This window comes from Bombus terrestris, chromosome 4 (genome assembly GCF_910591885.1).
Source record: "Bombus terrestris chromosome 4, iyBomTerr1.2, whole genome shotgun sequence".
Taxonomy (NCBI): domain Eukaryota; kingdom Metazoa; phylum Arthropoda; class Insecta; order Hymenoptera; family Apidae; genus Bombus; species Bombus terrestris.
In genome coordinates this window covers 1,127,157-1,141,184 of record NC_063272.1, presented here as the reverse complement: position 1 = coordinate 1,141,184, position 14,028 = coordinate 1,127,157, and the positions used below count along the sequence as shown (strand labels likewise).

Sequence of the window (14,028 nt, the reverse complement as noted above, 5' to 3'; positions counted from 1 at the left end):
ATTTTCGCCTGTGTCTCGCCTGCATGTCGAAATGAAGTTACGTTGGCGAAGTATAGAAAACGGTGTTCTCCTGATTACTATCTATCTCTAAGATTCCAATTAATTCGCATTCTCTTTTGATTCGCTATCGTTTAAATTGTATCTCTTAAGTCCTCCAAATTGGAAACGTCCTATCGAATCGCGCGTAGGTATATCTTATATAGGACATTTTTATTTCCTCGAACGTCAAAAGTAGTATGGAAATAGCCGCGGGAAATATTTACATAAAAATGTAAATTTTTGATTTACAGTTGTTTTCGATCTTTTTCCTTTGTTCCGCATACCCGAAAGATATATAGGAATTTATTAGAGGAAAAAGATCAAATTTACCAAGCAGCTGAGCAATCGTGCGTCTTGTGAAAACGATTTTTCATCGGAGCGCGTCTCTGACATCTTGACCGACTATATTATTGCCAATCAGAAAGTAACTACGGCCGGCAGGCAATAACGCGTGCGTAGATGTTCGCAGCACTAGATCGACGATATCCACATCTTCTCCATTCAAACGATTGTGTTGTTCGTTACTTTCCCGATGTTTAATATTCACAGATCAGGATCAGTCGTTTATTACGTCGATATGTATTCAGAGGCAAGGTTTTTCCTTTTCTTTGCGCGTACAACGAAACATGGAACGCGGAAACGTTTCTCCTATAAATCAACCGAAAATACAGATAACGCCTACACGGAAACTCGTAGCCTCGGACGGTGTCGTTCATAAACAGCGGATGCATCCTTTGTTTCGTAACGCGTCTGAACAAAATTTATCGCTAAACCAATCGGTTGTCCTCTAATTACGGATTGATTTCTTAAAAAATAATTACGAATTTTTGTCGAAACCAGCTAAAAATAATGCGAGATCTTCGCTTTTTATAATTCGAAATATAAATAATTCGTGGCATTCGTTTCGATGCATCCACATAGAGTGTAGAGGTACGATTTATATCTCTGTATTATCGGTTTTAACGTCGGTGATAGTTCTGAGCGAGGAAAAACGTTAAGTCCTGATTTACGTGAAATCGCGTGTTCGAGCGGTAAATACTTCGGCACGCCCTTTCTTTGCTACTCAGAACAATATTATGTCTACGTATTCTAGGCACATTTCTCATTTTCACCGGATGCCTCAGCATGACAACAGTTGCGAATTCACAGAACAGCCTGCATCTTTGGACGACTAGGGCGCGCCATTCAAACGTGACCCAGTTTTTTAACTTTGTCTCCGTGCAAAACGACGAAAGACAATGAGGCGTAAATACTACCGACGATGATTTCCCGATAACCGGCTGGCGATCTCTTTTTCCGCGCTTAAAAGCTTCAGAAGAGTGGAGCCACGCCGGAAATGATAAGAACGCTGCATACGAATACATATCCAGCCGTCTCTTCCGAGTCAACGTAATGACATCATTCGGTCGCGTGAAACTCGCTGACTGAGTAGGAAATTTGCTGCTTGAAAACGGAAGGGAAATTGATTATGGGTATCCGCGTTAAAAGTTTTTACCAGTAGCATATAAAAACTGTGTAACGTCAAAGGGACGATACATCATTCAAGACAAAATACCGTAACAATGTCCGTTTCATGTCATCCTAACTGACAAATGACGTTACTAAAATACATTCTATTAGTGGTACATATATATATATATAGCCAAACATATGTTGCGCGTTAGATAAAATAAATTGGCATGCGAGGATAAATAAAGGAAAGTTAAGTGGGAAGAAAAGGGAATGGACGATGCGAAAAATGGGGTATATTTTATAAAGACATCTCAAAGGGTCTAAGAACGATCCTCATCTTGGAGTCATTTCTCATTACTCTGATTGTCCGTCGTCTGATGAGATCATAGTAAATATTCACAGTAGGTCAACACGGCCGTTCGATCCTCTGGATGCAATTTGCATTCTCGGAAATTCTCTACAATCGCTTTCTTTTCCTTGACGAGGGTGCATTTGATGGTCGATCCTCGAAGTCGAATGTATCGCATTGCGCGGAGAATGTGACGCCGCGTTAATTTCGAGGTACGTACGACACGAGAGAGAATTGTGTAAAATTGCAGAACTGTAAAACGTCTCGCTTCCTAACGAGTTCATCCGCTCCTTTTTAAAAATAAAAGAGTTATCCAAGTAACCCATATATTCGAGGAAACATAAGAGCACGGAACGTCCACTAAGAGCCAGGTCTAAAGCTCGTCTTATCTAGCTCCGTAAACCAGCGGCTCTCAGCAGCCAGATGAACATTTTCGCTAAATATTCCGTAACTCCGTTAGTCGCCTCTCCTATCAACCGTTCTATCTTTTTTACTTTTTTTCTTGACTTGTTTAACCAGGCTTGGAAGTTGGGTATGCACGGAGGGGACTACGCATGGATCCTGCCAGGTGATACGATCGACTTATCGAAGAGGATGGCTAATTCGTTGCACTCGGAACAAGAAGAATGTACGCCCTCGCAGCTCTCTCAAACTCAGAATGGTTTGATCATCGTCGAGAGTCATGGCGCTGCCTTAGAAAACGAAATAAGTTCGTCGGGTCTGGTAAGTACTTTTTACGTAAGTTACCGACACATTTGCCAGAAAAGTTCAATACTAAATTGGAAAACGGAGCAATTCTTGAAAATTCTTCGACTAGAATAGCCCTTCCGCGGTAGAAAATCTTTTGTGGTCTCTCGATATTTTCTATAGATTACAGCAATTACTCGAACCGCCATTGGACCAAAGTTTCTTCCATTAATTAAGTCTCGGTCGATGTTTGACGAAATACTTAATAATATACGCAACGTCGTTGTCGAGAATTAAAAGCGTTAACGGAGGAGCGTGTAGTCTTGGCATGTACATGCTCGTTATAGCTGGCATAGCTGTATAACACACGCAGACCTGTTTTCGCGTCCATTAGAGAGAGACGTCGGTGAAACGCTATGGTTGAAAGAGTGTGATAATGGCCAGCAGCTTCCTCGTATCGAACTTTCCACGTTCGAGCAATCGAGCTAATGACCAACTCACATGTTGCTAATTACATTTCACGAGGGAAGAACCTGATCCCGACGAAATTCGAACGGAACGTGCTTCGGAATTGGTTACGTTTCTTCGACATAGCCAACTCTTCTCCGGTACCGTCACACCGCCGAAACTCATGCGGATCCAACCCTTGGTGACTCGCAGTTGTTACGAAACGGTTTGCTTTCTACTTTTTCAAACAGCATCATGAATAATTCCGAGTGCATTCAACTATACTGAATATTTACGCGCGCACGTGGAAAACTAGAAATTCACCGTCCCGTGAATTTTCACGATATCAGAGTCAAAAACGAAGACGCGTTTCAACGTATGTCGGTTGTCCGATTTGCATATTCTGAGGAACGGAACAATACGAGAGTAGAACAGAATGTTCTATCGAGACAACCTTTGTTGCAACGATCTGAATTTTGACTTTGAGAAGCCACATACATATATATTACATTTCTTTGTTGAGCTGAAATTCATTTAAATAGTTTTCGTGATCCATTTGTTTCCCACCGAAACATGCACGTTTAATCGATTTAGCTAAAAATATGATAAACGAGGGAAATAGAACTTCTCTCAAACTCGTCCGTAACGTTCAATAACGGAAAATGAAATTGGTAATACATTTGTTTCTGCACGCAACGTTATATTAACATAACGAATTTTGATCTCTACTATACTAACGACTACTCGATTCTCCTGTTTTTGGTTACATTGAACTGTACCGATTAATTCGTTAATATCTACTACCTGCGTGGAAGACGCGTTTTTACACTATCGGATGAAAGAGAATTGATGTTTCACTGAAACTATAGAATCGACCAAAGTACTCTCGTTATTTTAGAAAAGAATGCTATTCATTGTCTGGAGAATAATATTCGAAAATGTTACCCCTTACGGCAATTTTCTTACTTCCATGGCGCAATGTTCCCAAATAAGCTAATAAGAAAGAAATTTGTTTTTAAAGGCGCTACTATGGAATACTGAAACTACAACTTTTCTTTTTGCTTAACCTTCGCCGTAAAGGCTGATCAAGCTAGAGTCGCTACAACAAAAAGCTACCGTATATTTGCAAAGGATTACGCGAGCTTCGTTTTAACTATTAGTACACTCGATAAAAATAGATAAGAATGGTAGTTCCATTTTAAATATAACGTTGCGCATTAACTCGAATTATATTACCCGATTAGCCGTAATACAGCAACGGTATTTTCTGCACAGACGAGTAACAATTTCACGTTGGAATTGAGAAAAAGAAGCGCGACAAACTCGAAGTTCGAAGGACAGACCTACGACGCCGTCTGGGCTATGGCACTTGCTTTGGAAAAGACGGAAAACATCTTAAATAAGGACAACATTAGCGTAGTCCAATATACGCATGCTAGAAAGGACATCGCTTTGCGACTATTGGAACAACTGAAACTTTTGCGTTTTAACGGAGTTTCGGTGAGTATGAAATACTACCCGACCGCTAAAAAAGGAATGCATGAGAATTCATGAAGTCACCTATTCTTCAAGTATTTAAGCATTTGATTCGGCCTGTGTGCAAATAACGATACGCGTACATTCGTGAAACTAAAATCATCTAGCATTTTGCTTTCATCGTACAATATCCAGCATTCAAACAGCATCGATAATTCACAAAAGCGATAGAAAGATATCTTTGGGAATTTTCACGAACGACACGTATCGAGGAGAAGAAGAAACGTATTTATTAAAAAAAAAACACGATGACTATCGTGATAATGAACTTATCGGCGAACGAAATTGTTAATAGAGGTTTCCCATGCCAATCGAAACGAATAGTTTAGTCATCGTTGGTTCTAGGGACCGGTATCGTTCGATGGAGCCGATCGAGTGGGTATCACAGCGTTCTCTCAGATATACGGTGAGTAAACTTTATACCATACAAGTACGATTTACTCGTAATTATATCGAGTGTAATGGTACACGAATAAAGACGGACGTGTAATAGGGCAAATCAGGAAACAGGGCTGGAAATTGCTGACAATTGTGCGCATCTAACGGCGCAGAATACCGCGTGCGTTCTCGCATCTCAGTTAACTGACACTTCCCATTGTTGAATGTTCCGTCAGCGATATGATTCCAGTCGGTACGATAGCGGTTTCGTCCTAATGCATTCCTCCGTTAAACGCGTTACGTACGATCGCCCGAATTGTTAGGCATTGCGATACACTGTTTCTCGCTGCTCCTGTTTACGTCAATTTCTTATCAAATGAACGTTCACACGACACAGGAGAATTCACGTGCGTGATGACCTGTTCGCGTGTTATTTGAGATATAAAAATAAAAAATTTCTTGCGTGAAAAAATATCAATGTCTCATCCACGTAAAATGACGTATCGAGCGATAATCGATTGGGATTTCGTAACAGCCAAGAAGGTTACGCGTAGAAGAATTTGGGAAAAGCGAACGTGGGAATTAAAATTGAAAGAGGACATCTCAGTGTCGCGCGCATGGAGCTTTTCGCGTGGCCGACACGGCAAAGACTGCGGCTACTCGGATCCGCGATCTGAAGCACGAAACGAGATCGGCGTGAGCTTCGTGCGAACACGAGCAAGGATGTTTGCCATTCTATCCGCCGGATGTCGGTAAGAAGCCGATGAATAATTAATGAGAGAGGACCCTCAGGAATCGGCAGCGAAAGGGAGCGTGCGTGAGAAAGGAGAAAAACCAGAGATAGAAAACAAGAAAGGCCGGAATGTATTACTTCGAATTCGTATTAATCGTCATTCCGACCAAGAGCTAACCTCGCGTCTCCGCAACACCAAACACGACCAATAAATATATCGTGTTAAACTTTTTCCAGCAAATTTTATCTCGACAAATGTCACTCGTGTAAATTGTCGGAAGTCGGCCTCCCTCCATACATTTCAAGAATCACGGACTGAATTCTTCCGAATAACGACGCAAGCGCACTGTTTGAGTGGCCTCGAAACGCCATCCTCGCGAACGTACGGACGTGCAGGTCTTTGTGAAATTAAGCCTTCTTTCGAACCGTATGACCTCGATGCGCCTTTCGTGTTAACGACACTCGCATTCTTGCATCAGAATCACTTCTCCCGTTTCAATTTCAATTCATTCAATCGATGACTAATGGACGATATTTAATTGGACTTTTTGCAAAGTTATTCCACGTATTTTACACATTAATGGAATATCGCCTTTTTAACGCGATCGAAAATCAATCTGCCACAAAGTGTCTACACCTTTACAAGCGCCATGAAACTGAGACCAAGATTCGTTACTCCTTCGTTCTTTCCTCTCTTCCGCTTCCCTCTCTCCTCTCTCTCTCTCTTTCTTTTTCTCTCTCTCTCACCCTTTCGTTCTTTTACCTCTTGTTTTACAAATATCTCGTTGGAAGACGGTTGAACAATGTTTTAAAAGCCCCGATAAGAAACGTTTCTCCCTCTTTCCTACTTTCTATCTCCTATCTACTTTCCTACTTTTTTCTTTATTTATATGTGTATCCAGCGATAACACTAAAAATCTCCGAATTGTGCTATTTCTCCACCCTCCTTCGTGATATATGTATATCAAACATCTTCGTAAAAGTTGATTCGCGTTACCTATTTTGGTACCTTGAATTTACGAAATTTCTTATGATCTTTCCGCTGGGAATTGTATACGAACTATACGAAATCGGTTAATCTCGGATGCTGACAATGAAAGAATTTATGTCTTTCGGTAAGACGTTTCTGAAAAGAAGCAAAAGTTGGCAAATTCCCTGTACGGATTTCCAGAGATCCAGGGATTTACCAGAATCGACTGATTTTTCAAACTCTTTTACGCAGTTCATATAGTTGAACGATTATTTACGATACAACGGCTAGTTGTCTGCTCGCTAACCTTGCCCGAACTTCGAAGAAGAAGCTCCTTTTTCTGAACCACGCTTTAAGCATCGATTTCTGATAAAGTCAACGAACTGGCACGAATTTCCGTCAGCGATAGGCAGCGGCGTTTACAAAGAAGCTTCGCTAGTTCGGACAAGTTGGATACCATCGACTGTTTCCTCCTTTACCTCCATGATTTCTGTTACCATTATTCTGTACATTTTTTTTTATCCCACAGTGTTTCATTCATCCAACCAGTCGACACTCGAGATCCTACGGCTGTAATCCATCAAATCCTGTAGCGGATATAGTCACATTGGCGCGGACCGCATATTTAACTTCCAAGCATAATCACGAAGACAGGGAATAGAAAAAAAGGATCGGTCGTCTGTTATTTCCTTCTTCTTTTTACGCACCGCAACAGCCGAAGGCAATGTTTTCTAACTTTAGACATTAATCGGGATTAGATCCATCTGTCTTGTTTAAAGCCAAATAATATGATAATTAGGCGAATATTCTATTTTAGCCGATGATATACCGTCAAAACTGTACAATTTCTTCTTTTTCATTATTTCTTAGAATTATAACCAATGAAATTGAAAATGTTTGATCAGCTAAAGTAGCAATATCGCGGCTATACTACGAATATGTAAACTTCGATGTCAGACCGATTATATGACTTTGTTATATTATGGCAACCACTATATTATTATAAGATAAGATCCTGAGAAGCTGCGAGAACGAATTTGCAAATTTGACGCGTGAAAAAACTATGTAGTACGAGTTTACGTGCAATTTACGAGGTAAATAATTCAATGTGCAGAAGAAACTCGAATACCTGTCAAGGTGAAAAAGCATCGAGCTGTACGCTTAAACTTCACGAAATAGATACACATAAGCAGTGTCCGTGAATGCGCTGCTTAAAAAACGATTGGCAGAGTGCCTTTATCTTCAGTCCTCGAAAATAACAGTGCTTTGGTATGCGGAAACCGAAAATGGAACAAAATGAGTATTATTTTGTGTATCCGGCTACTGCCATTAAGCTGATGAGAAAAAATCCCAATAGCGTCCAGCCTGTAAAATGTACGAAGACAACAGCTTAATAAAACATTTCTAATCCGAACGATCAGCCATATCTACTGTCTGCACTTTCCAGAGAGTTTACGCAAGACACGCTAAAATCCGATTTCGGAAATAGAATCGAATCTATTTTGGAGCGTTGTTCCGTAACATGTCCGAAAAAGTAAACTCAGTCCTAATCCTTGGGAAGTCTCTCGTTTAGTCATGCTTGTACCAATACAAATAGGAATTCGTCTCCTCTTTAGAACTCGGTGTATTTTCGACTTTATCGGCCGTGTCCCACAAGTGAATCACGGCTGGAAAAGGGTATTTTGTAGGAGGATGGATGGGTTTCCGAATAGATGTGAGAGGAATAAAGGATAGGAATTAAACTTCCAACTTTATCAGACCCTCTTCTCGATAATTCAATTCCTTGTACGTCACGAAACTTGTTATCTTTGTGTCATAAGCTCTGGGTTAGTCAAATCTGTGACACGAAACTAATGTTTCGGTAGAAACGCGAAGTCGAAATAATTACAAGCCGCGTTTCTTCTTACATTAAAATCCCAAGCAATTTAATTTGTTTGCTCGAAAGGAAACGCATACAAAACGAAGTGGGGGAACATGGGAATTAAAATCTCGTTTCGATTTATCCTATCCGGTTACTTCTTGACCAATTATTCAATTCGTCGAGAGTCACTCGTTTATTCTAAAGCGGGAGATCTCTTATATCTCTTTTCCATTTACAGGCAACGATTTCAGAAGAATAGCGATCTTCAGTCCAGAAGATGGAAAACTAATAATGAATTGCTCAGGATGCGCAATGACAAAATGGCCGGATGGACGTCCCCCCGTGGCTCGAAGGGTTTTCCGGTATGTACTGTTCTATCTGGTTTTATCATTCGCTCATTCTCTGCGAACATTGAAATCTGACAAAAGATCCAAACAATTACATATATCAATTAGTGTTTTGCCTTTCAGTTACTCACTAGTTGAACATCTATCGCGAATTCGAATATCGACGCATCGTTAATTGAAAATTACAATCAGACGTACAATAATCAAACTATATCCTCTCCTTATATATTTAATTATACAAATAATGATAAATAAATCGTTGGACGCTAATGGATACATTTCAAATCGCTGTTGATAAATGAGAGCAACGATGTCAAATATGCCATTTCTAGCCATACAATTATTTATAATCCATGTTATCGTTTCTGTATGCTAATAAGCTATTATTTGTGCGATAAACGTGAACTCGATAGGTTCAGCAACCGAGAATTCAATCGCGTTAAGGACGGTTGCATGTAAAATTCAATCACATAAGCGATTCACATAAAATAGCTGTAAAGATTTCCCTTGTCGAATGGGATTACAACTTATGATACAACGTATAGGTATACGTATGAAGGATAACTATATATTCGGATTCACGTTTTCCCGTCGGGTTAGTAAAATTTGATTATCGTTCCCCGACGGAAATGTTTCATAAATCATATGTTTTGCGAAATATCGTGAAATACGACGTCGTCTACTTTCGAAAGACACCAAGCCTTAAAGGATTATAAAGTTGCAAAACCAATAGCATTCACAGTTTTTCTCATTATTCGTGAAATTCGCTAACGAGTCCTCGTTACGAGTTTATCACTATTCAAGAACATTCTAATAATAACAAATGGCTTATTTTTCTTACGGTCAGGTTGAGAGTGGTAACAGTAGCACCTGCAGCTTTTCTAGCAGTTACTTGTCTCGCTAGCGTTGGTGTCACTTTAGCGTTCGCTTTCTTGGCGTTCAATTTACATTTTCGTAAACACAAGTAAGTTTTACGGTGTTTCCATCGTTTCGTATTGATCGTATAGAAAATATCAAGTGTTCCGTTTCTTATGACTGGCAGGAGCATAAAACTCTCGAGTCCTAGACTGAATAATATGGCTGCCGTCGGCTGTGGTTTAGTCTACGGTGCGGTCATACTTTTGGGCTTGGATCACGCCACGCTACCGGATAGCAACGACTACTATCCTACAGTGTGCACAGTGAGCATTAATTTTCTATTTGCGAACAGTCATTAGTTTGGTAGGTGAAATTATGTTGCATCGCGTATATCTATGTATACAGATCGAACAGTTCTCACGCAACGTTACACTTTGTATTTCGTACGATATGTTACACGGTTTTTTAGGCGAGAGTATATTTGTTGTCTGCTGGCTTTTCCTTGGCATTCGGATCGATGTTTACCAAGACCTATCGCGTTCATCGGATTTTCACTAGAAGCAGAAGCGGCGTTGTCAAGAACAAGGTACGATATGATTGAAAGGACAGTTGACATTTAACGCGCAGTATAATTCTACTACCTACAGTTACTTCAGGATACTCAGCTTATAAGCTTGATCTGCGTTCTGCTACTGATAGACGGCCTTGTGGTAACCTTGTGGGTAACTTTTGACCCCATGCAACGCCATCTGCGAAACCTAACTCTGGAAATTAACCCACAGGATAGAAGCGTAGTCTATCAACCTCAGGTATCGAAATTGAAACGACGTTGAAAACAATTTCACCCTTACCTTAGCAACTTAATTAAGATATGGATGACGTTCCCTTTAACCAGCGATAATCAATTAATTTACATCGTTGGTTTTCGATACAGGTAGAGGTGTGCCGTTCTCAACACACGAACAGCTGGTTGGGCGCACTTTACATATATAAAGGTCTATTGCTAATCGTCGGTGTATACATGGCTTGGGAAACGAGGTAAAAATATTGAGTTAACCTGTAAATTTTATATATGGAATAATTTTTTGTAAGTAAGAATTCATTAAAACAATCGCCCGGGGCAATCTGTCCACATGGAACTTCCAATTGGAGAAGCAAAGTCGAACTGCAGTTTAACGAGGGATGCCATTAGTGCGTTCATTAGCAAAGATGTTTCCTCTTTTTGTCGGAATTTTAGCATTGAGCTGTTGATATTAAAACGTTCCAAGGCCGAGTCAAGAATATAGTAATGGAAGTATCGATTTATTCATTGTAGAGTTAATGTAATTTTGATCAACAATTTAATTCTCTACGTATACTTATACATCTATGTTAATCATTTCTTACTTTGTACTTTTCTATGTCGTGCATAATTCCAGACACGTGAAAATACCTGCTTTAAACGACTCGCAATACATCGGCATGAGTGTTTATTTCGTGGTGATCACTTCGGGGATTGTGGTAGTGCTGGCAAATTTGATGTCCGATCGCGCAACCTTGGCCTTCGTTACGATTACCGCTTTAATCTTGGCTTCAACGACCGCAACGCTGGCGTTGCTGTTTCTTCCGCAGTTAACAAATATCTTGGCTGGCGAAAGGGCCGACCCCGTTGTCCAGAGTCTCGGCCTCAAGATAGAATGCAATACAAGGAGATTCGTGACCGATGATAGAACGTAAGTAACTGCTACTGTTGTCGCGATACGCCGCCTCGCGCCAATGACTACTTCGCAGATAAGAAAAAGAGGGTCGAAAGCAAATGGAAAATCAGAAGAAAACAAGAGCGAAGAAAGAGGGTAAGCACAATGGCGCTGGATACGATGACAATAAAGGTTTCTTTCGCTTGGTAACTAATCGTTTGGACGGATCTAACTCGAGACGATATCTTTTTATCGGTGCTCGGTGGCTGAACTCTTCGCGTTATTCCTAACGGTACCCTGGAACGATTCGTTTTAAACCAGGTCACAGACATCGTTTATCATATTTTATTCAAGTACCGACTTTCACTGAATTTTCTTTCGAACGGTGCCTGCTAAAAAAAGTTTATTGAATTTTCCATTGAGAATTTATTCGATATCGAGTTAGAGAAGCAGACGAGATCGCATTACCATCAACGTTTCAAATTCCCGATGAAAATCCGTTGGATGTTACTGATCTATCGAAAATAGTACACGGATTAGCGTGTGATATTCGCAAGCCTAGTTATGACACGATATGCAATTGCTTTTTAACGAATTTAACAAAAATTATATTTCATGGTGCAACAGCGAACTTCAATACCGCGTGGAAGTACAGAATCGCGTGTATCGTCGTGAAATGGCACAGCTGGAACTGGAATTGGCCAGATTGGAGAAACAATTGGCACAGGAACCGGTTGAACCATCGCACGCTTCGTCGAGCGCATCGATTCCACAACGCAATCCCAGCATCGGGGGTGGTCTACCTTTGTTATTGCTCAGCGTCCTCCCACCGGTCATCCCTAGGGCTAGCTGGCCGTCCGCTGATTCGTCCGGTGAGTAAGATTCTTCGCCACATGATCCAAGATTCGTTGTGCAAATAAATTCGTGACGAATATATAATCGAAGATCGTTTCACGATTCGTTACCCTTCACCAAACAAAATCCTCCCTCTTTAAATTTGCACAATGAATAAACTGTTTTATCAAGGAGAGAAAGAAGGAACGATACATAATTAATGTTCTTCTCGCTTCGTCGTCCTTCCATCATTCAGATGTTCGAGAAAGGTGACCGAATTCCGTTTATTGCACGCAGTTATCTGAACGTTTCTGACGTTTACGTGCTTGTATCAGTATTTAAAAAACTTGTTGAAAGTTGAAAGTTGAAAGAGGAAATTAGAATAGGGAAATCAAATGTTTCAAAAGTGTTCCGATTCGTATTGCGATACAAGAAAACATTCCTCAATTTGCTGACTTGTCTAATGTTTAAAGACGGTTATGTTATTTTTCGAGGAAAACTGCATGAAAACTGTATTGCCGAACAATGTTTCTTGCGCGTTTGTTAGTAGCGTACAACGTTCATCATGCTGAGGATGTAATTGAAAGTTTTGTTACTCTGTCGATTTGAAACAGCTATTAAATAAAATTAGCTGCTACTTAAAATTGCACATGAAACAGTTAATACAAAACCAACCAGCTTGATTGTCAGCCTGTTATTGCATTGGTCTGTATTACTAGCTTGAGGACATAATTCATACATTTCTGACATATTAATTGCCATTCGAGATACTAGACTGCACTCGTATTTCCCCGAGCTCTAAGTCCCAAACCGCTTGACAAGTTCGGACAAGTCTCTGACAGGTGTATGTACGTACATACGCCCCATTCTGCACGCTGAATTGCACGTTTGATCCAATGTTTCGGAATGCAATGACATCCAGTTGAATAGAATCGATGATGAAATTTGATAGTCAACCGAATGAATCTGCAAATACTTAAAGCAGGATCCCCGTTTATGCTTTCGTTTAATTTGTAAATACCATAAAGCTTGTCGATCGAACATTACCCCGTGGTGACACTCGATATTGGAAGACAATCTATTACACACATATAAACACGAAGATTTTATTTAGAGAATTCGGGAACATTGCGTTCTCACGAAAAGCGCGAGCGGTTCTCCTCCTTCCTCTTCTACGATATCTTAGCACCTGCTTTCGCTTTCGTACTGTGTGCTTCGATTCGCCTTATTGGCCCGAATGTCAGTAAATATTAATATCTATCATTAATGCAACACGATTGGCGATTGAGCATGTATAGACTTGATTTTTCTGTAAATTAGGAATACGCCGCGGTACTGTAGCGTTTAGCAGCCAACCGGATTTGGAACCGGACGGTACACGAAGAAATCTCGCAGATATTTACAAACTTCACCGACGAAGAGAGACGGAAGGACCAAATCGTTTGGGTGTTTTTCAGCGATTCTTCAGTCTTTTCGGCAGTCGTCCTACCAGCAGGAAAACTTCGACCGCCTCGTTTACGGGTAAATTGTATAAAAAAAAGTTAAAAACTGATAATGGAATTATAGCGTAATATACGTATTTGAAACGGTTAACCTTGTTGAAATCTCATAGGAGTAGCATCGGCACTACGGGTTCACATGGGCTACATTGCCGGTTTAGTACCAGGCACGAAAGCAGCATCTACGTGTCAAGTTAATGCCCAAGGCAGTCGTTCGCCTCATCCTCGATGTGGCTCAGGACCAATAATTAGTATTACTAGCGAAGAAGATCGCAGATTAAGCCTGGGGCTACATCGTAAAGAGTACAGCGAGCCCAGAGTCAATTTTAGTCTACCACCCAGTAAGTACGCCCAAACTATTT

The 14,028-nt window shown here is 40.5% G+C and overlaps 1 protein-coding gene across 6 annotated transcripts in view; it reads left to right on the top strand.

Annotated features, from left to right (window-relative positions):
• LOC100643790 (gamma-aminobutyric acid type B receptor subunit 1) overlaps nt 1-14,028 on the top strand; it is a 40,202-nt gene that overhangs the window by 24,336 nt on the left and 1,838 nt on the right. For 4 of the 6 annotated variants that reach the window (XM_048405359.1, XM_048405362.1, XM_003402384.4 and 1 more), the window contains exons 6-18: nt 2,360-2,563; nt 4,250-4,474; nt 4,856-4,916; nt 8,691-8,814; nt 9,647-9,763; nt 9,842-9,980; nt 10,127-10,243; nt 10,305-10,466; nt 10,592-10,695; nt 11,076-11,369; nt 11,961-12,205; nt 13,488-13,688; nt 13,780-14,007. In XM_048405359.1, coding sequence (XP_048261316.1) covers nt 2,360-2,563; nt 4,250-4,474; nt 4,856-4,916; nt 8,691-8,814; nt 9,647-9,763; nt 9,842-9,980; nt 10,127-10,243; nt 10,305-10,466; nt 10,592-10,695; nt 11,076-11,369; nt 11,961-12,205; nt 13,488-13,688; nt 13,780-14,007 — 2,221 coding nt within the window. Of the gene's footprint in view, nt 1-2,359; nt 2,564-4,249; nt 4,475-4,855; nt 4,917-8,690; nt 8,815-9,646; nt 9,764-9,841; nt 9,981-10,126; nt 10,244-10,304; nt 10,467-10,591; nt 10,696-11,075; nt 11,370-11,960; nt 12,206-12,423; nt 12,437-13,487; nt 13,689-13,779; nt 14,008-14,028 lie in introns of those variants that run through there. The other 2 variants (XM_048405360.1, XM_048405363.1) reach the window with 2 other exon arrangements.